The sequence below is a fragment of the Chiloscyllium plagiosum genome, unplaced genomic scaffold (assembly GCF_037043375.1).
Source record: "Chiloscyllium plagiosum isolate Xiang-an unplaced genomic scaffold, Cpla_swu_hap1 HiC_scaffold_16, whole genome shotgun sequence".
Classification (NCBI taxonomy): Eukaryota; Metazoa; Chordata; class Chondrichthyes; order Orectolobiformes; family Hemiscylliidae; genus Chiloscyllium; species Chiloscyllium plagiosum.
In genome coordinates, this window is record NW_028270154.1 from 30,512,333 (window position 1) to 30,539,610 (window position 27,278).

Sequence of the window (27,278 nt, forward strand, 5' to 3'; positions counted from 1 at the left end):
AATATTTTCTAAATGGGAAAGCCTTTGGAAATCTGAAGAACAAAGGAATTTGGGAGTCGAAGTTAAGGATTCTCTTAGACTTAACATGCAGGTTTATTGGCAGTTAGATTGACAGATGCAACATTAGCAGGAAGGCTAGAATACAAGAGCTGAGATGTACTGCTGAGGCTATACAAGGCTCTGGTCAGACCACTTTTGAAATACTGAGAGCAATTGGGCCCCTCCATCTAAGAAAGGAAGTACTGGCATTGGAGCATGCCCAGAGGAGTCATATTTGGAGTGGCTGAGGATTCTGGGTCTGTACTTAATAGCATTTATAATGGTGAAGGAGGATTGAAACTTACAAAATATTGGTTGCTATGTTGTCTCCCAGATACCAGGGTCAGTGATGTCTCGGACCGTGTCTTTGGGGTCCTGAAGGGAGAGGGTGACCAGCCCCAAGTCGTGGTCCATGTAGGTGCCAACAACATAGGTAGAAAAAGGGAGAGGGATGTAAGGCAGGATTTCAGGGAGCTAGGGTGGAAGCTGAGAGCTGGAACAAACAGAATTGTTATCTCTGGTTTGTTACCCATGGCACGTGATAGCGAGGCAAGGAATAGGGAGAGATATCAGCTGAACACGTGGCTGCAGGGATGGTGCAGGAGGGAGAGTTTCAGGTACATGAATAATTGGGGATCATTCTGGGGAAGGTGGGATCTCTACAAACAGGATGGTCTTCACTTGAACCAGAGGGGTACTAATATCCTTGGTGGGAAATTTGCTGGTGCTATTCGGGTGGGTTTAAACTAGCTCAGCAGGGGAGTGGGAAACTATGGTGTGGTTCCAGTGCACAGGAGGATGAGAGTAGGGAGGGCATGGACAGGATTTCACAGTCACAGGAATGTGATGGCAGACAACAAGCTGGTTTGAAGTGTGACTACTTCAACGCCAGAAGTATCCGAAATAAGGTAGGTGAGCTTGCAGCATGGATAGATACCTGGGACTTTGATGTTGTGGCCATTTCGGAGACATGGTTAGAGCAGGGTGAGAAATGGATGTTGCAGGTTCCAGGGTTTAGATCTTTCATTAAGAACAGGGAATGTGGTAAAAGATGGGGAGGTGTGGCCTTGTTAGTCAAGGACAGCATAACAGTGACTAAAAGAGCTTTCGACGAGGACTAGTCTACTGAGGTAGTGTGGGCTGAGGTTAGAAACAGGAGAGGAGAGGTCACACGGCTGGTTGTTATTTATAGGCCTCCGCAGAGTTGCAGGGATGTGGAGGAGAGGATCAGCAAAGCAATTCTGGGTAGGAGTGAAAGGAAGAGGGTGGTCATTATGGGGGACTTTAACTTCCCCAACATTGACTGGAAATGCTATAACTCTAGTATGACGGATGGATCCGTTTTTGTCCAATGTGTGCAGGAGGGTTTCCTGACACAGTATGTCGAAGGGCTGACAAGAGGGGAGGCCACACTGGATCTGGTGCTTGGTAATGAACCAGGCCAGGTGTTTGATTTAGTGGTACGTGAGCACTTTGGAGAGAGTGACCATAATTCAGTTACGTTTAGTTTAGCGATGGAAAGGATAGGTACATGCCACAGGGCAAGGGTTATCGATGGGGCAAGGGCAATTATAATGCGATTAGGCAAGACTTAGATGCATAGAATGGGATAGCAAAATGCAGGGGATGGGGACAATCAAAATGTGGAGCTGGTTTAAGGAACAGATATTGCGTGTCCTTGATAGGTATGTCGCTGTCAGGCAGGGAGGAAGTGATAAGGTAAGGGAACCGTGGTTTACTAAATAAATTGCATCTCTTGATAAGCGGAAGAGGGAGGCTTATATGACATTGAGGTGAGATGGTTCAGATGAGGCTATGGAGAGTTACAGATTAGCTCGGAAAGATTTAAAGAGAGAGTTAAGAAGAACAATGAGAGGACATGAGCAGTCTTTAGCAAGTAGAATAAAGGAGAATCCTAAAGCTTTCTATGGGTATGTGAGGACTAAAAGGATGACTAGGGTAAGAATAGGGCCAGTCAAAGACAGAAGTGGGAAGTTGTGTGTGGACCCTGTGGAGATTGGAGAGGTGCTAAATGAATATTTCTCATCGGTTTTCACTCAGGAAAAGGAGCATATTTTAGAGGAGAGGAATGAGATACAAGACATTAGACTAGAAAGGATGGAGGTTAGCAAGGAAGAGATTTATCAATTCTCGAAGGAGTGAAAATAGATAAGTCTCCTGGGCCGGATGGGATTATTCCGAAGATTCTCTGGGAAGCTAGGGACGAGGTGTCGGAGCCTTTGACTTTGATCTTTGATCTTTGAGTCGTCATCGTCTAAAGATTTAGTACCAGAGGACTGGAGGGTTGCAAATGTCATGCCCTTATTCAAGAAGGGCAGTAGAGATGACCCAGGTAATTATGGACCAGTTGTCGGAAAAGTTTTGGAAAGGAGTATAAGAGATAGGATTTGTAATCATCTAGCAAGCAACAATTTGATTGCAGATAGTCAACATGGTTTCGTCAAGGGCAGGTGACGTCTCACAAACCTCATTGAGTTTTTTGAGAAGGTGACTAAGCATGTGGATGAGGATAGGGCAGTTGATGTGGTGTACATGGAGTTCAGTAAAGCCTTTGATAAGGTTCCACAAGGTAGGCTGTTGGAGAAAATGCAGAGGCATGGGATTGAGGGTGATTTAGCAGTTTGGATTGGAAACTGGCTTTCTGTAAGAAGGCAGCCAGTGGTGGCTGATGGAAAATATTCAGCCAGGAGTCCGGTTACTAGTGGTGTGCCACAAGGATCTGTTTTGGGACCACTGCTGTTTTATCATTTTTATAAATGACTTGGATGCAGGCATAGGTGGATGGGTTAGTAAGTTTGCAGATGGCACTAACGTCAGTGAAGTAGTAGACAGTGTGAAAGAATGTTGTAGTTGCAGGGGGACTTGGATAAACTGCAGGATTGGGCTGAGAGGTGGCAAATGGAGTTCAATGCAGATAAATGTGAGGTGATTCACTTTGGTAAGAATAACAGGAAGGCAGAGTACTGGGTCAATGGAAAGATTCTTGGTAGTGTGGATGTGCAGAGGGATCTTGGAGTCCATGTACATAGATCCCTGAAAATTGCCACCCAGGTAGATAGTGCTGTTAAGAAGGCATAGGATGTGTTCGGTTTTATTGGTCGAGGGATTGAGTTCCGGAGCCGTAATATCATGCTGCAACTATACAAAACGCTAGTGCAACTGCACTTGGAATATTGTGTACAGTTCTGGTCGCCCCATTATAGGAAGGATGTGGAAGTGTTGGAAAAGGTGCAGAGGAGATTTACCAGGATGTTGCCTGGTCTGGAGGGAAGGTCTTATGAGGAAAGGCTGAGAGACTTGGGTCTGTTCTCATTGGAAAGAAGAAGGCTAAGAGGAGATTTGACAGAGACATACAAGATGATCAGAGGATTAGATAGGATAGACAGTGAAAGGCTTTTTCCTCGGATTATGACATCAGCTTGTACGAGGGGGCATAACTACAAATTATGGGGTGATAGATTTAAGACAGATAGAGTCATAGAGATGTATAGCATGGAAACAGATCATTCGGTCCAACCCGTCCATGCCGACCAGATATCCCAACCCAATCTAGTCCCACCTGCCAGCACCCAGACCATATCCCTCCAAACCCTTCCTATTCATATACCCATCCAAATGCCTCTTAAATGTTGCAATTGTACCAGCCTCCACCACTTCCTCTGGCAGCTCATTCCATGCATGCACCACCCTCTGCGTGAAAATGTTGCCCCTTAGGACTCTTTTATATCTTTCCTCTCTCACCCTAAACCCATGCCGTCTAGTTCTGGACTCCCTGACCCCAGGGAAAAGACTTTGTCTATTTATCCTATCCATGCCCCTCATAATTTAGTAAACCTCTGTAAGGTCACCCCTCAGCCTCCGACATTCCAGGGAAAACAGCCCCAGCCTATTCAGCCTCTCCCTTTAGCTCAAATCCTCCAACCCTGGCGACATCCTTGTAAATCTTTTCTGAACCCTTTCAAGTTTCACAACATCTTTCCGATGGGAAGGAGACCAGAATTGCACACAATATTCCAACAGTGGCCTAACCAATGTCCTGTACAGCCGCAACATGAACTCCCAACTCCTATACTCAATATTCTGACCAATAAAGGAAAGCATACCAAACGCCTTCTTCACTATCCTATCTACCTGCGATTCCACTTTCAAGGAGATATGAACCTACACTCCAAGGTCTCTTTGTTCAGCTCTCTAGGACCTTACCATTAAGTGTATAAGTCCTGCTAAGATTTGCTTTCCCAAAATGCAGCACCTCGCATTTATCTGAAGTAAACTCCATCTTCCGCTTCTTAGCCCATTGGCTCACCTGGTCCAGATCCTGCTGTAATCTGAGGTGACTCTCTTCGCTGTCCACTACACCTCCAATGTTGGTGTCATCTGCAAACTTACTAACTATACCTCTTATGCTCGCATCCAAATCATTTATGTAAATGACAAAAAGTAGAGGACCCAGCACCGATTCTTGTGGCACTCCACTGGTCACAGGCCTCCAGTCTGAAAAACAACTCTCCACCACCACCCTCTGTCTTCTACCTTTGAGCCAGTTCTGCATCCAAATGGCTAGTTCTCCATGTATTCCATGAGATCTAATCTTGCTAATCAGTCTCCCTTGGGATCCTTGTTGAACGCCTTACTGAAGTCCATATAGATCACATCTACTGCTCTGCCCTTATCAATCCTCTTTGTTACTTCTTCAAAAAACTCAGTCAAGTTTGTGAGACATGATTTCCCACGTACAAAGCCACGTTGACTATCCCTAATCAGTCCTTGCCTTTCCAAATACATGTACATCCTGTCCCTCAGGATTCCCTTCAACAACTTGCCCACCACCGATGTCAGGCTCACCGGTCTATAGTTCCCTGGCTTGTCTTTACTGCCCTCCTTAAACAGTGGCACCACGTTTGCCAACCTCCAGTCCTCCGGCACCTCACCTGTGACTATCGATGATACAAATATCTCAGCAAGAGGCCCAGCAATCACTTCTCTGGCTTCCCACAGAATTCTCGGGTACACCTGATCCGATCCTGGGGATTTATCCACCTTTAACCATTTCAAGACATCCAGCACTTCCTACTCTGTAATCTGGACATTTTGCAAGATGTCATCATCTATTTCCCTACAGTCTGTATCTTTCATATCCTTTTCCACAGTGAATATTGATGCAAAATATTCATTTAGTATCTCCCCCATTTTCTGTGGCTCCACACAAAGGCCGCCTTGCTGATCTTTGGGGGTCCTATTCTCTCCCTAGTTACCCTTTTCTCCTTAATATATTTGTAAATACCCTTTGGATTCTCCTTAATTCTATTTGGCAAAGCTATCTGATGTCCCCTTTTTGCCCTCCTGATTTCCCTCTTAAGTGTACTCCTACTTCCTTTATACTCTTCTAAGAAATCATTCAATCTATCCTGTCTACACCTGACATATGCTTCCTTCTTTTTCTTAACCAAACCCTCAATTTCTTTAATCATCCAGCATTCCCTATACCTACCAGCCTTCCCTCTCACTCTGACAAGAATATACTTTCTCTGGATTGTCGTTATCTCATTTCTGAAGGCTTCCCATTTTACCAGCCATCCTTTTACCTGCGAACATCTGCCTCCAATCAGCTTTCGAAAGTTCTTGCCTAATACCGTCAAAATTGGCCTTTCTCCAATTTAGAACTTCAACTTTTAGATCTGGTCTATCCTTTTCCATCACTATTTTAAAACGAATAGAATTATGGTCCCTGGCCCCAAAGTGCTCCCCCACTGACACCTCAGTCACCTGCCCTGCCTTATTTCCTAAGAGTAGGTCAAGTTTTGCACCTTTTCTAGTAGGTACATCCACATACTGAATGAGAAAATTGTCTTGTACATACTTAAGAAATTCCTCTCCATCTAAACCTTTAACACTATGGCAGTCCCAGTCGATGTTTGGAAAGTTAAAATCACCTACCATAACTACCCTATTATTCTTACAGATAGCTGAGATCTCCTTACAAGTTTATTTCTCAATTTCCATCTGACTACTAGAGGGTCTATAATCCAATCCCAATAAGGTGATCATCCCTTTCTTATTTCTCAGTTCCACCCAAATAACTTCCCTGGATGTATTTCCGGGAATATCTTCCCTCAGCACAGCTGTCGTGCTATATGTCAGAGGCAGGTTCTTTACTCAGAGTGTGGTAAGGGTGTGGAATGCCCTGCCTGCCAATGTAGTTAACTCAGCCATATTAGAGAGATTTAAACAATCTTTGGATAAGCACATGGATGATGATGGGATAGTGTAGGAGGAAGGGCTTAGATTAGTTCACTGGTCGGCACAACATTGAGGGCCAAAGAGCCTTTCTGCACTTTATTGTTCTATGTTCTGTGATAAAGATCTTTCCACTAGTAGGAGAAACTAGGACCTGAGGACACAGTCTCAAAGTGAAGGAATGACCCTTCATAACTGAGCTGAAGAGGAATTTCTTCAGCCAGAGGGTGACTAATCTGTGGAACTCATTGCCACAGAACGCTGTGTAGAACAAGCCATTGAATGTATTTAAGACAGAGATAGATAGGTTCTTGATTGAAAAGGGGATCAAGGATCATGGGTAGAAAGCAGGAGAATGGGGTTGAAAATATTTCAGCTATGATCAAATAGTGGAGCACTCTGCTCCTATGTAGTATGCCCTTATAGTTTTGACGATAGGATGGAGAATTATAGAGTGGAGAAAACAAAAAGAAGATTTGATTGAAATTTTCAAAACCTTGAGAAGGCAGGACAGAGTAGCAGGGAGAAACTGTATCCGCTCGTAAGTGCATCAATAAGAGACTGGTTTAAATTGATTTGCAAAAGAAGTAAGTAAGATAGAAGAAAAAAACTTTGTCATGGCAAGTACTTTGAGTTTGGAATGCAATGCTTAGAAGGAGGAAGCAGATTCAAGTAAGACATTGAAGATGACATATCAATCATTGCAAGGTTATAGTGAAAGGGCAGGAGAATGGCAGTACCTCATGATGCTCATTCAGATAGCCAGTGAAATCAGGATGTGCTGAAAAGCCTGTTCAATGATTATGTCTTTTTTTAAAACTTGATTACAGCCTGGATGTTGCTTGCTAGGGCCACATTTACTCCCTGTCCCAAATGCTGTTGAGAAAGTGGTGGTGAACTGCCTTCTTGAATCATTGTAGTGTTTGAACCAAGATGAAATTAGGTCAGGAGCTGAGTGGTCCTTGCAAAATCCAAACTGAGCATCAATAAGTAGCACTGTCGATGGCCTCTGCCATCAAGAATATCCTGATGGGATGGTAATTGGCTGGGTTGGCTTTGTCTTGCTTTTTTGTGCATAGGACGTACCTGGTAATTTTCCACATTGCTGGGAATATTGCAATGGTACTGGAATAGCTTGGTTAGGAATGTGGCTAATTCTGCAGCACAAGTCTTCCATTCTACTGGTGGAATGATGCCAGGGCACATAACCTTCACAGTTATTCACTGCCATCAACCATGTCTTGATATTATTTGAAGTGATTTGACTTGGTTGAATTCAAGTATTTGTGATGCTAGGGACCTCAGGAAGAAAGCAAGCTGGATCATTTTCTCAGCATGTTAGCTGAAGGTGAATGCAAATACTACAGCTTATAATTGTGAAACCTCCGTTTCCTGTTGGTTGCTTAATTGACCACCTCCATTCACAATTGAATGTAGCAGGACTGCTGAGCTTAGATCTGATGCATTAGTTGTGGGATCACTTAGCCCAAACTTCTTCTGCTGTTTTGCTTGTGGGGTGGATGGGAGCATATGCTGAGCATGAGGTTGCAAATTATTTCAGGGTGCAGTTCTCCGGCAGCTGATAGCTTATCAAGCCTCCTGAATGACCAGTTTTGAGGTACTGGAACCATTTGAAGTCCATGTCTTTAGGACAGTGGTAACGCCACAACCATACACCTCAGTGAGTGGGAACTTAAGAACCACTTTCTATTTAGCCTCAAATTTGACGCTAGTGGGAGGGTTTCAGGAATTGAAAGAGAAGCCCCTGCTCAGGCTTCAGCCAAGGTTGGAGGGCACCTCCCTCAAGGGCCCCCTTTCCAGATAGGCACCATCCACCAAATCCCACTTACATCTATCCTCCCCTGTCGCAATTAACCCCAACCCAGTCTCCACATCAAGATATCTAATGGTGTCATTCCACCACTTCCAGACCTCGCCACCCTTACCTGCCTCCCCCCACAGCCTACAATCTACTAGGTGAAGTATACTTGACGAAGGAGCAGTGTTCGAAAAGCTTGTGATTGTAAATAAACCTGCAGGATCTGGCGTCATGTGACTTCTGACTTTGTCCACCCCAGTCCAACACCAGATCTCCACATACCATCTACCATGAAGGGAGGTATTCTGGATATAATAGAATTGTCACACAAAGGAACAACTTTCTCTGATCTCAGTGCTCTGGTTAGAGGTTCTCAATGTTCTCTTCTCAATTAAACAAATGGATTGTTTGTTCTTCATTTTGTAAATATTTTGCTCATAAATGGAAATATGCAAAGAGTGTGAATGCAATATAAGACAGTGGGACAGAATAGGGATAGCATTAGGATAGTTAAAATGAAAAGTGAAACAACCAATGTAGTATATCAAGCCATATCTGGCTAAAATTATTACACCTAAGTAAAATTGTAATGGAGTGTGTACCGATGGAATTGTTTCAGTAAATTGAAGTAAAGCAAAATAAAATATTTGTAACACTAAGGGTAGGAAAGATGGAACCTGCTTGTCCAGTCTCTTAGCAACTTGGTGGATCATTGGCAGCCAATGTTGTGTTACTCTTTCGGTAAATATAAAGAGAAAAATCAGAAAGGAATCATTCAGTTCAAACAGAGATATTGCTGTTGGTCAATGAAGAATGGTTGAATAAGTGGAGGTAGGGGAAGGGATGCAAGCGCATTGTAAATTTTGAAGGATAGTCAGCTACAGGGAATGTTTTGTAGGCCTTATAATGCTTGGAATGAACACGTCCAGCATAGAGAATGGATGTGCTGCCTGCATCCTTGATGGGAAATGATAGATGAACCATAAGAGACACAAAGAAGATCAGAGTAAAACCAAAATGGAAAATATCAAATAAAATTACAAATTGTTTATAAGCGGTTTTTACCATTTTTTTGGCAGGATGATTATGGCAGTTGGATACTTTGGCCTGTCTTTGAGCACGCCCAATCTCCATGGTGATGACTATTTGAACTGTTTCTTCATGGCTGCCATCGAAGTTCCGGCCTATATAGCATCTTGGCTTTTCCTCCAGAAGTTTTCCCGAAGGTTCAGCCTTTCAGGCGCGTTTTTACTTGGCGGGGTTGTCCTTTTCTTCGTCCAGCTGATACCTCCAAGTAAATGTCTAGTGCAGCTAAAATTATCATAATCTGTCTTTTGTTAAACATGTTCTTCTTTCTCTGATTATTTGGAATACAAATGTGATATTCATCAGTTCCAGAAACTCTGAAGATCCATCACAATGTCACTGATCTTGTTTTGTTGTAAGATTAAGGTGCAGTGAGGATTATCATGAAATTTGGAATATTGGAGGGTGACTAACCCAGACCAGTTCTATTTACCACTTAGTTTATTCAAATCAGCACTGCTTTAAAAGCTGTTTCTCTTTCAAAGGGTTCATGTAAAACTATACAACCTTTCTTTTAATTGAACCACCACCACCAAATCTCCATTTGACAAAGTAAACAAATAACAATAGACAAAACTACCCAACAAGGTCAGTGCAACTAAAACTTTTTTTTTGATGAAGTAAATTGCAATAATCTCAGAGGGCTGCTGTCCTATTAGACAGAGATGACTGGTACTGGTTTAACCTGAGAGTCACTTCGCCTTAGGTGAGGGGCAAAGTTGGAAAGGAGAGTCATTCACCAGTACACCTGCTCAGGAATTCAATTGACGTTGTTGGCATTACTGTACAAACAAGCCAACAGCGTTAAGTAACCTCTCCTCTTTTCCCAGCTGGGGAAAAGAATCTTGTACCTTATCATACTCATAACATGGGACAGTAAAACTGTTGCAATCACTTATTTACTGGAGCTAACACACTTGGGATATGACAAACATTATGTTCTGCATTAAATCTGTTCAGTATTTACTGACTGCTGCGTCCCCTAAACCTCCATAGACCATCCTCTCCACTTCCATTCTTGTGCTATATATTCACAGCCTCAAATAGACATAGAAATATAGAAACATAGAAAATAAGAACAGCATTTGGGCTAGCTCCACCATTAGATATGACCATGGATTATCATCCTACTGAGTATCCTCTTCCCACTTTCAACCCATATTCTTCAATTCCTTTAGCGCTAAAAACTATATCTAACTCATTCTGAACATTCAATTTTTGTCCTCAAGCATGTTTTGTGGTAAAGAATTCCATGGGCTCACCACTCCCTGGGTGAAGAAACTGCTCGTCATCTCAGTCCTAAATGGCCTATCCTTAGACTGTGACCCTCTCCTGGTTTTGGACTCCCCGGTTGTCAGGAATATCTTTTCTACATCTACCCTGTCTAGTCCTGTTAGCCATCACGTGGAGGTGCCCATGTCGGACTGGTGTAGACAAAGTTGAAAATCACAAAATAGCAGGTTATAGTCCAACATGTTTATTTGGAAGCATTAGCTTTTGAAGTGCTGCTCCTTCGTCAGGTAACTTCATCACTAGTTACCTGATGAAGGAGCAGTGCTCCGAAAGCTTATACTTCCAAATAAATCTGTTGGACTAATTAACCTGGTGTCGTGTGATTTTTAACTTAGTCCTGTTAGAACTATATAGGTTTACGAAATTTCCCTCACTCTTTTAAACACCAGTGAATATACTCCTAACCAATCCAAACTCTCTTCATATATTAGTCCCGTCTCCCAGTCTGGTAAAACTTTGTTGCACCTTCTCCATAGCTAAAACATCCTCCCTCAAGTAAGAAGGTCAAAACAACACCTAATACATCTGATGTGGTCTCATCAAGGCCCGTACAATTGCAGCAAGGTGTTCCTGCTCATTTTCTTAATCCTCTCACTCTGAAGGCCAACATATTATTTGCCTTCTTCAACACATGCTGAACCTACATGCTTACTTTAAGTGACTTGTGTACAAGGATACCCAGGCCTCATTGCACTTTCCCTTTTCCCAATCAATTCAGAAAATAATGCAGCTTCCTGTTTTTGCTAACAAAGTGGGTAACCTCACATTTATCCACATTATATTTCATCTGCCACGCATTTTGCCCACTCACTCAACTTGTCCAAATCTCGCTGTGGCATTTCAGTGTTCTCCTCAGAGACCACCCTCCCTCACAGCTTTATGTTGTCTGCAAGTGTGGAGATATTACATTTAGTTCCCTCATCTAAATCATTAATATATATTGTGAACAGCTGGAGTCGAAGCACTAATCCCTATGGTATCCCACTGGCCACTGGCTGCCAATCTGAAAATAACCTGTTCATTTACATGAGATTTGTGTCTTGGGAGGATTAAGTTCCATAGACAATTAGATTAGATTGCTTACAGATTAGATTAGATTGCTTACAGTGTGGAAACAGGCCCTTCAGCCCAACAAGTCCACACCGACCCTCCGAAGAGCAACCCACCCAGACCCATTCCCCTACATTTGCCCCCTCACCTAACACTACAGGCAATTTAGCATGGCCAATTCACCTAACCTGCACATTTTTGGACTGTGGGAGGAAACCGGAGCACCCGGAGGAAACCCACGCAGACACGGGGAGAATGTGCAAACTTCACACAGACAGTTGCCTGAGGCGGGAATTGAACTCAGGTCTCTGGCGCTGTGAGGCAGCAGTGCTAACCACTGTGCCACCGTGCCACCAATGTACTGTTGTTTCAATTGAGTTGAGTGCCAATTCTTAATTACACTATGATGCCATTGATTATGTAGCTGTACAGAATGTTGGTTAGGTCACAGCTGGAGTACTGTGAGCAGTTCTGTTTGTCACACTATATGAAGGACGTGATAGCACTTGAGAGGATGCGGAGGAGATTCACCATGATGTTGCTCCCTTTGAAGTTGAGAGAGACTAGATATGCTGAACTCAGTTACCTTCCATTTTGAATGGCCTTTCACACAGCCAGAATGCCCTCTACATTGTGTGGTAGTGTGCAGGTGTAGCCACTACACAATTCCGTGCTTGCCAATCACGGCATTGACTTCCAGTTCTTGAAGTTGCTGCCATGCACAGACTTTGGAGGCCCACATTTCTGGAAAGAAAATTAGAGAGAACATCATGCAAACCCCTGCTGCAGTTTTGGGACAATGTGGCCACTAGACAGGGGGGTCTGGGCAGGTCAGGAACAGCACTAGCAAATCAGGTTGATCAAACAGCTCAGTCATCATTGTTCCCTCACCTCCATTCACAGAAATTAAGAGGGTGGTTGGGTGTATGGGGTGTGGGGTGGGGTGGGGCGAGCAGTCGGGATGGTGATAGGTAGTCTGGTATAGATTCACGTGTACTTGGATGATGACCTGGTTAAATGTGAAGTCCGTGGGGTTCACGGAATGGGTACCTGGGAAGGAGATGGTGATGTTGGCGGTCTCAATAACATGTTAATGCTGAGGCTGGAAGCCAGTTGCAAGAGAACCAATTGCTGACATTTCAATGGTGAAGCATGTAGAGACTGAGGGGTGTTCAGGAGGATGGTCCCATGAGTGCACTTGAAATGGGTGGGGTAAGTGAGTTGATATGTGATGGTGGGGACTGCATCTTCAATCAGTCACTGGGTGTTCACAGGGGAAGATCATTGGCTAAGAGCACATGAGATATAGTGACACAGGAATGCAGAGTGTTTAGTCATCCTGCAATATTGATCCTCTCTCTGTGCTGCACTCCTTTGGCACCATGTCTGTTGGGGAGCTGCTTGATATCTACACTCGTGTGAATACAGCCACCTGAACAGTAGGCAATGTTGAATGAAGGAGCCTAAGACGTCAGACTGAGTCACTGCCATGTAAACACATTGCTACTCCTGTTACCACATGTTGTAATTGGTATCCTTTGAAGACCACCCAACCATTGTGACTTGTTACTGCCTAAGGAGTTACCCTGAAGGGTGCAGTGAAGCATCTAGGCCCTACACAGAGGCATGAACCACATGAACATTGAAAACAAACATTTTTGAATAACTATCAGCTGTGCCCTCAGTACAACTTCATCTTCATGTCCCTCTCACAGTGCCACACTGAGCTTGCCCATTCCACAGATGGGTGGAGTGAACCTTCTCCGCAGTGGAGGCTATTGGCTTGAGGGAAGGAGGGGTATTTGGATTTGGAGGCAAGTTGACCCTTCTGAGCCTGAACTTTCAAGAGTTGGACAGAGACAGGCAGAGCCTGCCAACCTCTGCAGTGTCCTGGAAACTGTTAGGGGGCCTATTTTTGGTTCCTTTGCTGCCTGGATGCCTCAGGCACAGCCCTGTCTCTTTTTGAGGACTGGGCTGTAGAGTCCCTACCCTAATCACACCATGCTTTTGGACCAATGTCTTGAGTGACGGGAGTGCAGTTGTTTGTGATTCTCCAGAAGTCCATGAGGGTGCTGGGCCTGTCTCTCCATGGCAGCTGCCAACCTGCCCCTGGTGGCAATGACGGACTAGTGGATGGCACAGCTATTAGTGCTGATGCCTATTGAAGTGTTCCAAGGGAATGCGGAGACACTGTGGAGTTAGTGATGTGGAGGGATGGAGGCTAACAAAAGAAAATGAGGGAATTGAACGAAACAGAGGGAGGTATCACAGCATAAGCCTTGGTTTTTGCAAGGTTTGTGAAGGTTTGTAGCTCAGGTTGAGGTTTAGGGTGTAGGTTTGCTCGCTGAGCTGTAGGTTTGATATCCAGACGTTTCATTACTGGCTAGGTAACATCATCAGTGGCGACCTCCAAGTGAAGCGAAGCTGTTGTCTCCTGCTTTCTATTTATATCTTTCTCCTGGATGGGGTTCCTGGGGTTTGTGGTGATGTCATTTCCTATTTGTTTTCTGAGGGGTTGATAGATGGTATCTAGATCTATGTGTTTGTTTATGGCGTTGTGGTTGGAATGCCAGGCCTCTAGGAATTCTCTGCCATGTCTTTGCTTAGCCTGTCCCAGGATAGATGTGTTGTCCCAGTCAAATTGGTGGGTTTTTTTTCATCCGTGTCTAGGGCTACAAGGGAGAGAGGGTCGTGTCTTTTTGTGGCTAGTTGGTGTTCGTGTATCCTGGTGGCTAACTTTCTTCCTGTTTGTCCTACCTAGTGTTTGTGGCAGTCCTTGCATGGAATTTTGTAGATGACGTTGGTTTTGTCCATGGGTTGTACTGGGTCTTTTAAGTTTGTTAGCTTTTGTTTGAGAGTGTTGGTGGGTTTATGTGCTACTAGGATTCCGAGGGATCTTAGTAGTCTCTGGGCGCAACACGCTACACCTTGTCCGAAGATGGGAAAGGAATGCCATCCGAGAGTTCCACCCGCGAACAACTGTACTTCCTACATGAATGTTTGAGAAAACAGGTACTGCCAAAATGTCTCCAATACAAACCGCCGATAAAAACACCTCAAGCCAGAAGTTTAACAGAACGAAACCCCCACAGAATGCTCCGAGAACTAATCAATGACGCCCACCACAGACTCCGAAAATACAACGGGGAAATTGCACGCCAAAAACCGTTATTCAAACAAGCAACAAATCAAGAATGGACAGACGCGGTAGAACAAGCCATAAACACCAAACAACGACAAACACAGATAAAGAAAAATTGGGACCTGAAGAAAAAACCTGACAAACTCACAAACGAAGACAAAACCGATAACACAGGGGCATGGATAAAGAACTTATCTCACCGGACCCTATCAGACACAGAAAAAGCGGTACTAGTAAAAGGACTAAATTTCAATTACCGAGACGCTGACCAGAAGGATTTCCTCGCGGCATTAGAAACCACATTGAAGACAACAAACTCACGGACGAAACACAACAAACGATCAGACAGACAGTTGCACCTACTCTGAGCTGAAAGAGGGAAGGAAACAAACTGAACACACAAGAAAAGAAAGCCCTAGAAAACCTCAGTAAAGACAAAAACATCGTTATATTACCTGCAGACAAGGGTCGGCTCACAGTCATCCTGAACAGAAGGGACTACATAGAGAAAGCCAATGCACTACTCGCAGACACCAACACCTACCAACAGGGGGTGGTAGACCCGACCCCACAACTAGGAAACAAAATTACATATCTCCTAAGAAAATTACAATGTTCCGGACAGTTAAACAAGACGGAATTCCAGAAAATGCAACCAGACGGGACCAACACCCCACGATTCTACAGATTACCAAAAATCCATAAACCAGGAGCCCCCCTCAGACCCATAGTCTCACTACCCGGAACACCAACTTACAGACTGGCCGAAGAACTACACGCAAGACAGAAATACCTAGTAGAAGAGTCACAGCACTCCATCCACTCCACCCAGGAATTCCTAAAAAGCGTCAAAAACACCAAAATAGAGGAAGACAAAACAATGATCGCATTCGACGTAACAGCACTGTTCATCTCCATCAACATCGACCTGGCAAAGGAAATACTTACCACACTTTTAGAAGAGACCATCACACACACCCCAACCACCATCAATCACATTACCAACATCATGAAGCTAGTGGACCTGTGCCTCACCACCCACTTCACTTTCAACAACATAATTTACAAACAAACCAACGGCACACCCATGGGATCTCTGCTATCAGGATTCATAGCAGAAGCGGTGATGCAAAGACTCGAACAAACAGCCCTACCAACCACCAAACCAAAAATCTGGGTCCGCTACGTAGATGACACCTTTGTCATCACAAAACGAAACAAGATAGAAGAGACATTTGACATCATCAACAATACCGTCACAGGCATGCAGTTCACCAAGGAGGAAGAAATCGACAACAAACTCGCATTCCCGGACGTCACAGTCGAAAGAAAGGACAACGGAGAACTACAAACCTGCGTATACAGAAAACCGACAAACACTGACCAAATACTTAACTACACCAGCAACCATCCCAACACACACAAACAAAGCCATATCGGAACACTATTCCAACGAGCCACCACACACTGCAGCACAGACGATCTTCGGAAAACAGAGGAGAATCACCTATACAACGTATTCAAGAAGAACGGATACTCAAAAAATACAGTCCGCAGATTCCTCGAGAACAAACCACGACAAGCAGACCAAACACAGCCAGAAACCCTAACCACCTTACCATACATCAAAGAAGTTTCAGAAATGACAGCCAGACTACTAAGACCCCTCAGAATCCTAGTAGCACACAAACCCACCAACACTCTCAAACAAAAACTAACAAACTTGAAAGACCCAGTGCAACCCATGGACAAAACCAACGTCATCTACAAAATTCCATGCAAGGACTGCCACAAACACTAGGTAGGACAAACAGGAAGAAGATTAATCACCAGGATACACGAACACCAGCTAGCCACAAAAAGACACGACCCTCTCTCCCTCGTAGCCCTACACACGGATGAAAAAAAAACAACCAATTCGACTGGGACAACACATCTATCCTGGGACAGGCTAAGCAAAGACTTGCCAAAGAATTCCTAGAGGCCTGACACTCCAACCACAATGCCATAAATAAACACATAGATCTAAGTTGATCTAAACTGTGCTCCTAGACAATCCCAGACGTATATTCCCTTGCTCATTACACCTTTCTCCACCCGTATTTACTGGCCTACATTACCTCCTAGGTCCTAATGCCATTAATTGAAAGCTGTCATCCCTGACACCAGATTATCTTTGGTTCACTCTTCCCCAGATCTAGAATCCCCCAAAATTTGCAGTCACCTTGGTCCAATTTCTTATGCAACACCACCTCTTCAATCTTTGAATACTGTCTACTCTTTCAAACATCTAGGCCTCACTTTCTTGAATTCTTTCTCTGAACCCTCTGACCAGACTTCCTTAAAACATACAATTTTAATTAAAGGTTATGGGTTCCAACATAATTTCACCTGTAGCACTGAAGGTTTGTGCTCCAGAAATAGCTGTATCTCTAAATAAGTTACTCCAATACAGTTTCAATGTCCTGACCACGTGGAAAACTACCCAGATACATCTTCCCACCTAAATGCTGGACATGTCTAATCTGTCCCATTGCCATCTTGGGTGCCCACATTCAGTCATTACCAAAGTGATGAAATCTATCATCAACAGTGTTATCAATTGACACTTACTTCCAAACAGTCAGCACATCAGTTGTCAGTTTGAGGTTTCCTGGAAACACAGTTCAAGACCTTATTACATCCTTAGTTCAAGAAAGGAAAAACATGTTAATTTTAGCAGTGAGGTGAGAGCAAATGCTCTTGACAAAGTGCTAACAGAATTGGAATCATATGAAGTGGCAACTTTCTACTGGTTTAAGTTAAAATAGCATTGTAGGAATGTGTGTAATGTTGGAAGCCAATTATCTCAGTCTCAGGTTAGCATTGTAGGAGGTCCCGAAGGTAGTGTCCAAGACCAATCTTAAGCTGGTTCATCAATGACCTTCCCTCTATCAGAACATCTGAAATGTGGATGATCAAATATTATGTTAGTGTTCAAAATAATTTGCAATACGTCAGATACTGAAGCAGTCCGAGACCACATATAACGGGATCTGGACTAACATTCAAGCTTGGGCTGACAAAATGGAAATGACAATCATATACCACAAATATTAGGCCATGATCTTTGCCAACAAGAGAGGGTCTACTCACCTCCACTTTATATTGAATGGCGTTACTATCATTGAATCACCCACCACCAGCATCCTGAGGCTCACTGTCAACCAGGAACTTAATAGACCAGCCACATAGCAACTTCGTTACTTGTGTCAGAGCTGAGAATTCTGTGAGCTTTTCCATCATCTACAAGGAGTAAGTCAAGTTGTGCTGGAATAACCTCACTGACCTGGACACTTAGTACCAAAAACAAGCAGAAATTTGACACCATTCAAGGACCATAAGATAATAAGATAGAGGAGCAGCATGAGACAAAGTAGTCTCTTTGTACCCCATCGACCAAAGTAATAATTCACTCCCTTCACTATCGTGCAGTGGGAACAATCTGTACCCTATATCCATTACAGCAACTTGCTAATGCTTCTTTTCTGGAACCTGCCAAGACTCATAACTGGCATTACCAAGCAAAACAAAGACACAATTTATCTGGGAACAGTATCATCTGAGAGTTCCCCAAATCATATATCAAGCTGAGTTGGAAATATTTCGCCATTTTATCTTCCACGTGAAATCTATTCAGTTTCAACACCATTTCTTTGCACCCCATTACTACTTCTCCACCAGTCCAATGTCCACTCTTAGCTCTCAAGCCTTTTAGGTACCAAAACCTCTTGCAATCTTCTTTTCTATTACGAGCGAGCTTAACCTTATATTTCATCCTCTCCTACCTTCTTGCCTTTCTGTAGTTATCCACTGTTGTTTTTTAGAGAATTCCCAATCCTTTGGCTTCCTACTCCTAATCCTCATCACTTTGTATACTTTTGCTTTTATGCAACCAATTCAGGCCAGCTCCTCCCTCATGTTTTTGTAGTTACATTTACATAATTGCAATACTGTTATATCTGTTTCCAGCTCCTCACTCTCAAGCTACAGGGCGAATTCTATCACATTGAGGTTACTGGCCCCCAAGGGTTTCCTTTGCTTTAAGCTTCCGAATCAAATCTGCCTCATTACACATCACCAAATCCAGAATTGGGTGTTCCCTAGCACAAGTTCCCTCTCACAAGTTGCTCCAAAAATCATGTCATAGGTATTCCATGGCTTCCTTTTCTTGAGAATGACTACACATTCTCTGTGGCTGTGGCACTGCATCCTGCACTGTGTTCTATTACCCTAATGCACTTTGAATGATACAATCTGCCTGTAAAGCATGCAAAACAGCACTTTTCTCTGTATCTTGGTACATGTGACAACAAAAAAAATCAAACTCAACTCAAATTCAACCTGATTCTCCCAGTGCACTTGCTATTGATTATTGTTATAGTACCTTTCTATCTCATGAGTTAAACGCTTCCCCAGATCATGACTACAATTGGAAGTCCTGTATATGACTCCCATCAGGGTATTTCTTTACTTTGCGATTCCTCAATTCTACTCACACAGATTCTACACCTTGCAACATTACAAGATTCTCACTATTTATTTTATTTTATTTCTAACAAAGCAACTCCACCCCGTCTGCCCATTTGCCTGTCCTCTCCATAGAATGCGTATCCTTGGATATTTAGTTCCCAGCCTTGATCCCCTTGCAGCCACGTCCCTGTGATAATAGACAATAGATAATAGACAATAGGTGCAGGAGTAGGCCATTCTGCCCTTCGAGCCTGCACCACCACTCAATATGATCATGGCTGATAATCCTTAATCAGTATCCTGTTCCTGCCTTATCTCCATAACCCTTGATTCCATTATCCTTGAGAGCTCTATCCAACTCTTTCTCAACTGGGACTGGGCCTCCACTGCCCTCTGGGGCAGAGCATTCCACACAGCCACCACTCTCTGGGTGAAGAAGTTTCTCCTCATCTCTGTCCTAAATGGTCTACCCCATATTTTTAAGCTGTGTCCTCTGGTTCGGCACTCACCCATCAGCGGAAACATGTTTCCTGCCTCCAGAGTGTCCAATCCTTTAATGATCTTATATGTCTTAATGTGATCCCCTGTCAATCTTTTAAACTCAAGGGTATACAAGCCCAGTCGCTCCAGTCTTTCAGCGTAAGGTGGTCCCGCCATTCCAGGAATTGACCTCGTGAACCTACAATGCACTCCCTCAATAGCCAGAATGTCTTTCCTCAAATTTGGGGACCAGAACTGAACACAATATTCCAGGTGTGGTCTCACCAGGGCCCTGTACAGCTGCAGAAGAACCTCTTTGCTTCTATACTCAATCCCTCTTGTTATGAAGGCCAGCATGCTATTAGCTGCCTTCACTACCTGCTGTACCTGCATGCATACCTTCATTGACTTGCGTACAAGAACACCCAGATTTCTTTGTATTGCCCCTTTACCTAAATTGATTCCATGGAGGTAGTAATCTGCCTTCCTGTTCTTGCCACCAAAGTGGATAACCATACATTTATCCACATTAAGCTGCATCTGCCATGCATCTGACCACTCACCTAACCTGTCCAGGTCACCCTGTAATCTCCTAACATCCTCCTCACATTTCACCCTGCCACCCAGCTTAGTATCATCAGCAAATTTGCTAATGTTATTACTAATACCATCTTCTGTATCATTAATATATATTGTAAAAAGCTGCGGTCCCAGCACTGATCCCTGTGGTACCCCACTGGTCACTGCCTGCCATTCCGAAATGGAGCCGTTTATCACTACTCTTTGTTTCCTGTCAGCCAACCAACTTTCAGTCCAAGTTAGTACTTTGCCCCCAATACCATGTGCCCTAATTCTGCTCACTAAGCTCCTATGTGGGACTTTATCAAATGCTTTCTGTAAGTCCAAGTACACTACATCTACTGGATCTCCCTCATCCAGCTTCAGAGTTACATCCTCAAAAAATTCCAGAAGATTAGTCAAGCATGATTTCCCCTTCATAAATCCATGCTGACTCTGACCTATCCTGTTACTACTATCCAGATGTGTCATAATTTCATCCTTTATAATAGACTCCGGCATCTTTCCCACCACTGAGTTCAGACTAACTGGTCTATAATTTCCTGCTTTCTCTCTCCCACCTTTCTTAAAAAGTGGTACAACATTAGCCACCCTCCAATCCACAGGAACTGATCCCGAATCTATCGAACTCTGGAAAATAATCACCAATGCATCCACGATTTCTCGAGCCACCTCCTTCAGTACCCTGGGATGTAGACCATCAGACCCCGGGGACTTATCAGCCTTTAGACCTAACAGTCTCTCCAACACCAATTCCTGGGAAATATAAATTCCCTTCAGTTCAGGTCCTTCAGCCACTGTTACCTCAGGGAGATTGTGTCTTCCCCAGTGAACACAGATCTGAAGTACCAATTCAATTCTTCTGCCATTTCTTTGTTCCCCATAATATATTCCCCTGTTTCTGTCCTCAAGGGCCCAATTTTAGTCTTAACCATTTTTTTGCCTTTCACATACTTGAAAAAGCTTTTACTATCCTCCTTTATGTTTTTGAAAAATGTGTTGCTGGAAAAGCAAAGCAGGTCAGGCAGCATCCAAGGAGCAGGAGAATTGACGTTTCGTGCATCAGCCCTTCTTCAGCTTAAGAAGGGCTTATGCCCGAAACGTTGATTCTCCTGTTCCTTGGATGCTGCCTGACCTGCTGCGCTTTTCTAGCAACACATTTTTCAGCTCTGATCTCCAGCATCTGCAGTCCTCACTTTCTCCTTTATATTTTTGGCCAGTTTACCTTCGTACCTCATTTTTTCTCTGCGTATTTCCTTCTTAGTAATCCTCTGTTATTCTTTAAAAGCTTCCCAGTCCTCTGTTTTCCCACTTATCTTTGCTATGTTATACTTTTTCTCTTTTAACTTTACATGTTTCTTAACTTCCCTCGTCAGCCACGGCCACCCATGCCTCCTCCTAGGATCTTTCTTCCTTTTTGGAATGAACTGATCCTGCATCTTCTGCATTATACACAGAAATATCTGCCATTGTTCCTCCACTGTCATCCCTGCTAAGGTATTGCACCATTGAACTTTGGCCAGCTCCTCCCTCATAGCTCCATATTCAACCGAAATATTGTCACTTCCGATTGTACCCTCTCCCTCTCAAATTGCAGATTGAAGCTTATTGTATTATGGTCACTACTTCCCAATGACTCCTTCACTTCTAGGTCCCTGATCAATTCTGGTTTGTTGCACAATACCAGATTCAGAATTGCCTTCTCACTGGAAGGCTCCAGCACAAGCTGTTCTAAGAATCCATCTCGGAGGCACTCCACAAAGTCTCTTTCTTGAGGTCCAATACCATCCTGATTCTCCCAGTCTACCTGCATGTTGAAATCCCCCATAACAACTGTAGTAACATATTTGCGGCAGGCCAATTTTAGCTCCTGATTCAACTTACATCCGACATCCAGACTACTGTTTGGGGGCCTGTAGATAACTCCCAAGAGGTCTTTTTACCCTTAGATTTTCTCAGCTCTATCCATACTAACTCTACATCCCCTGATTCTAAGTCCCCCCACGCAAGGGACTGAATATCATCCCTTACCAACATGGCCACCCCACCCCCTCTGCCCATCAGTCTGTCCTTACGATAGCATGTGTAGCCTTGAATATTCATTTCCCAGGCCCTGTCCACTTGAAGCCACGTCTCAGTTATCCCCACAGTATCGTATCTGCCAATTTCCAAAAGAGCCTCAAGCTCATCAATCTTATTTCTAATGCTTCGTGCATTTATATATAGCCACAACATTGTACCCGTATGAGATTGTAGCATATTTTAATCTATGCTACAAGCTCATTTATCTTCTTTTGTACATTGTGTGCACTTAAGTACAAGACCCTCTGTCCTGCATAAATAACCTCCTTCTCATAGTTATTCTCTCATCTGCTATGCCTGAAGTTAGATTCCTGACCCTTTCCATATTCTTTGTCCTATTTCTAGTTCTAGAAACTTTGTTAACCTCTGCTGTGCCCTCCCCCCACATTTAATTTTTTTCCATATTTTTCCAAGCAGCTTGACTTACCCCACTATTTATTTTAAAGCCCTATTCACAGCCCTAACTATATGATTCACCAGGATTCTGGTCCTATCATGAATCAGGTGGAGCCCATCCCATCAGTACAGCTCTCTCCTTCCCCGGTAGTGGGGCCAATGTCCAATGAATTCAAACCTGTTTCTCCATTTCCAATGTCTGAGCAATGCATTTACCTCTTTAATCTTACTGAACTTGTGCCAATTTACTCGTGACTCGGGTAGTGATCCAGAGATTATTACCCTTGCTGGTTCTGTTTTTGTGTTTAGCCCCTAGCTGCTCATATTCCCTCAGCAGAACTTTTTTCTCCATTATTCCTTTATCATTGGTACCTGAATGGACAATGACAACCAGATCTTTCCCTTCCCACTGCAAGTTCCTCTTCAGCCCAGATGAGAAATCCTGAGCCCAGGCACCAGGCAGGTAATACACTCTTGAAGATTCTCAATCCTGACCACAGAGAACAGGGTCTATTCGCCTGACTATACTATTCCCGATTACAACTACTTTTCTCTTTTCTCCTCTTGATTGGGTCCCCTTGTTTATGTCAGCTTGTTCTCCCCCCACCCCCCACACTCTAACGGCCCCACTCTTGTCCACACAGGCAGCAAGAATCTTGAACCTTCAGCAAAAATCACCATTATCCCTCTTCCTGCCTCGCTTGTACTCACACCCTCCTGTCCCTGACCAAGTTCAAGGTAGTTAATCTAAGGGGCGTAACTGCCCCCTGAACTACAGCATCCAGGTAAGTCTCCCCCTCCCAAATATACAGTGTTCAAAGAGTCTTAAGCTGGAGCTCCTGCAGCAACACCTGCTACAGATATGGCCTGTACGAACCACAATGGTGCTTGCCAGCTTCCACATCATTCAGGTACAGCACATCACTTGTTATGACATTATTTGCTTAGTTTTTGATTTTGTTTTTAAAAATTCCTACTGGTCATTTGGTTTGTAACTTTTAAACGTTCCCCTATTTACTTACAATCTGAAAGTAACATAGTTAAATTAGCAGCTATCACCACCAATGAACCAATTACCTGTGATGTCACTTTTGAGTTGAGCCCATGATCCTGGGTTTCAATTTATCCCGTTTTAAAAAAACCTGACAAGGTTCCCTGCTGTACCGACTTCCCACACTGCCTCACTCAGTCGGGCTGTGTCTCACTCTAGATGTGACCTCTCCATCCTGACCGTGCGAAGCTTACTGATCTTACTTTTAGATTTTCAAATGGTATGTTTTGACTGAGGACAGCAAGGGAAAGGAGGTGATAATTATGGTTTCAGAATGAAAAACAATAGTGGAAAAAAACCAGCTTGACAGTATAACAAGTTAAGCATGGGAGCAGATGAAAAAAATCAATAATCCAAGGTGATAAATCTCAGTAGTAATCTGCTCACAGAGACTCAGTTAATGTTCTTCACTCTAGCTTGGCAGTTCTTGACTCAGTTCACAGTCCGTACTTGCAAAACTTGTCAAACAGCAGAACCAGATAAGAATCTGAGCAACGTGGGTTGCATCGGATCTTGTCGCAGAATCAGACAAGAAATCTGGCAAGATTCATCTTGATGTTGGAAGTATCTCACTCCATTTTTTACGCTTTTAATAAGTGGTGGAGTTGGATAGTGTGGAGGGTTGTCAGAGGATACAGCAGGATATAGATTAGTTGGAAGCATGTGCAGAAAAATGGCAGATGGAGTTTAAAACGGACAGATGTGAGATGGTGCATTTTGGAAGGTCAAGTACAGTTGGAAATTATACAGTAATTGGCAGAGTATTAATGTTGACATGCAAAGGGATCTGGGTGTGCAGGTCCACAGATCACTGAAGGTGGCAGCGTAGGTAGATAAGGCAGTAAAAAAGGCCTGTAGTATGTTTGCCTTCATTGGAAGGGGCATTGAGTATATGGGTAGACAAGTTATGCTGCAGCTTTCTAGAACTTTAGTTTGGCCACTCTGGGAATATTGCATACAGTTCTGGTCACCACACTATTAGAAGGATGTGGATGCTTTGGAAAGGATGCAGAAAAGGTTTATCAGGATATTGCCTGATAATGGGGAGTTTAGTTATGAAGAAAGGTTGGCTAGACTGGGTTTGTTTTCATTGAACGCAGGAGGTTGAGGGCGACCTAAAAGAAGTTTGTAAGATTTTGAATGGTGTGGATCGAGTGGAAAGTATGGGGCTTTTTCCCAGTGTGGAGGGGCCAATTACTAGGGGACACAGGTGCGGGGGGGGGGAATGTTTAAAAGAGATGTGTGAGGCAGGTTTTTCGCACAACGAGTTGTGAACGCCTGGAACACATTGCCAGAGGTGGTGGTAGAAGCAAACACAATATCAGCATACAGGGCAAATACATGAATAGAAAAGAAATGGAGGTGCTGGTGTTGGACTGGGGTGAATAAAGTTAAAAATCACCCAACACCAGATTATAGTCCAACAGGTTTATTTGAAAGTACAAGCTTTCAGAGCGCTGCTCCTTCATAAGGTAGCTAGTGGGGCAGGAACATAGGACACAGAATTTATAGTAAAAGCTCAAAGTGTCACATAACTGATGCAATGTATTGAACAAACATAGATTGGTGTTAAGTCTTTAATCACTTAGAATGGGAATGCGGATTTTGATTCATTAATATGTAAATTTTACGTATTACAGAACTACTTTCAAGTCACATTCCCGAGACAACTTAAGGTTTTATACAAAAAGCTGGCATCTCGGTTCAGACAATACATTAAAGGTGTGAAGTTAGAGTCTGTCAGACCAATTAAGGAAATTACTGTTTGTTAAATGCCTTGTTAATGGCTCAACTCACTTCATTAATATTCAACTTCCTACCTAATTGAACAAGTGAAACATAGAGAAAACCTGTTATGGAAGCCAGAACAGATGCCTCACAAATTCAGCTTGCCACTTGCCCTGAAGGACCTTGAAGTTTCTCTTCACCAAAAAGCATTTAGGACACAATCCAAGAAGCCAGCCACATGCACCCCACATCCCTGAACTTTGGCTTTTGGTGTTGCCAAAACTGCATGACCATCATGGTACCCCTCTGATACACTTGCAGGACACTAAGGAAGCACCAAGCCACATCGCAAAGAGTACCAGCAACTAGCATTAAAATGTTGCTGCAGAGACACTTTGTGCACACTTTGCGGCTTGGACGCGCCTGCACTTCTGGGCTACTTGCTTGCACTGTTAGTGTCAGCTTCTTTACCCAATGCCTACCTGCATTCTCACAGCATCCAAACCTTGCCTTGCCTTAATGTGCCATCCAGTGCATACACATAACCAGCCAACCAGTTCTCAGTCCAGAGTTGCATATATCTTTCTGTACATCATCAATCTCATTGCTGCACCATGTGCCAGCAGCGCATGTAGCAAATAACAGTACATATGCAAGCAGCCATGTCTCAAAGTCTGAGGAGAGTAGTCCTCACTAAAGTCCACGAAGGTATCTGACAGTCAAGGATTCCTGGTAAAATATGTGGAGGGCTTCCTCTCGTATTGACAATGGTTAGGTGTCCACCAGGAGTTCTTCTGCAGTCCGGGAAGTGAATCATGGTCAGACCTGTGGTTCCATAGCAGCCAGTCCTGTATTAGAGCTAACACAGTTGGGAAGATGTGCAGTACCAGTCAGTGGTCTGAGTACTTCTCATCTGGAGGTGTCTGGTTAGGTTGTTCAAGGGGGGCGGGGTTGAACACACAGTCTGCCCACAAAACCTAAGGGGAAAGGAGATTGGAGGTGGAACAAGGGGGCTGCTATACAGGAAGGACACTCAGCAAGTTATTGAGATGGGGGAAAGGTTGAGGGGGAAATGAGATGACAGTTGTGAAGGGGAAGCAGCAATATCCATAAGGTGGGATATGTTCGAGCACGGATAGAATGGGGGTCACACTGGAATGGGGTGCACCCATGATCAGGGACACCCTGGATTCAGGATGGGGCAGTGTGTGACCACAACTGGCATGGTCACCTCATATGCCAGGGGCTGCGAAAAGAAAATGGGCAGGTACAGGTTCACATAGACTAAGTGGGCAGATGCAAAGCTGGTGGAGCTCACAGGAGCAGCCAGCAGCAAGAGGATTTGGATGACTGAGGTGCTCACCAACATGTAGCAAGGGGATTTGGATCGCTGGGGCGATCACCAACATGTGGAGGTAGAAGCTGGAAGCCAGAAGTCACGGCTAAAGAGCACTCACTACCAAAGTGCAGGAATTCAAAAGGGCACAATGGGGAAGAGGATGCTACAACCACATCCAGAATAGACAGGATAGGTGAGTCAACCTGTGAAGGATTGAGCTGTAGGACCACTGAAATATGGGTGTTCAAAGGAATAGAACATTACAAACAGACCATGCATTGTACAAGACACAGATAGGGTCCCTAAACATTGGCTCTCCGAATGAATTAATTTCTTGTTTGCTGCACACCTCCCATCTCCAAATAATGTAGATCAACTCATTCACATGCATAGTTTAGGACACAGAGAGCAGCATAAGAATGGG

The 27,278-nt window shown here is 43.8% G+C and overlaps 1 protein-coding gene across 3 annotated transcripts in view; it reads left to right on the forward strand.

The window, feature by feature from the left end:
- The window catches only part of LOC122556563 (organic cation/carnitine transporter 2-like), a 132,885-nt gene that overhangs the window by 65,347 nt on the left and 40,260 nt on the right, over window positions 1-27,278 (forward strand). For all 3 annotated transcript variants that reach the window (XM_087995256.1, XM_087995255.1, XM_043703377.2), the window contains exon 7: window positions 9,196-9,410. In XM_087995256.1, coding sequence (XP_087851382.1) covers window positions 9,196-9,410 — 215 coding nt within the window. The remainder of the gene's footprint in view (window positions 1-9,195; window positions 9,411-27,278) is intronic.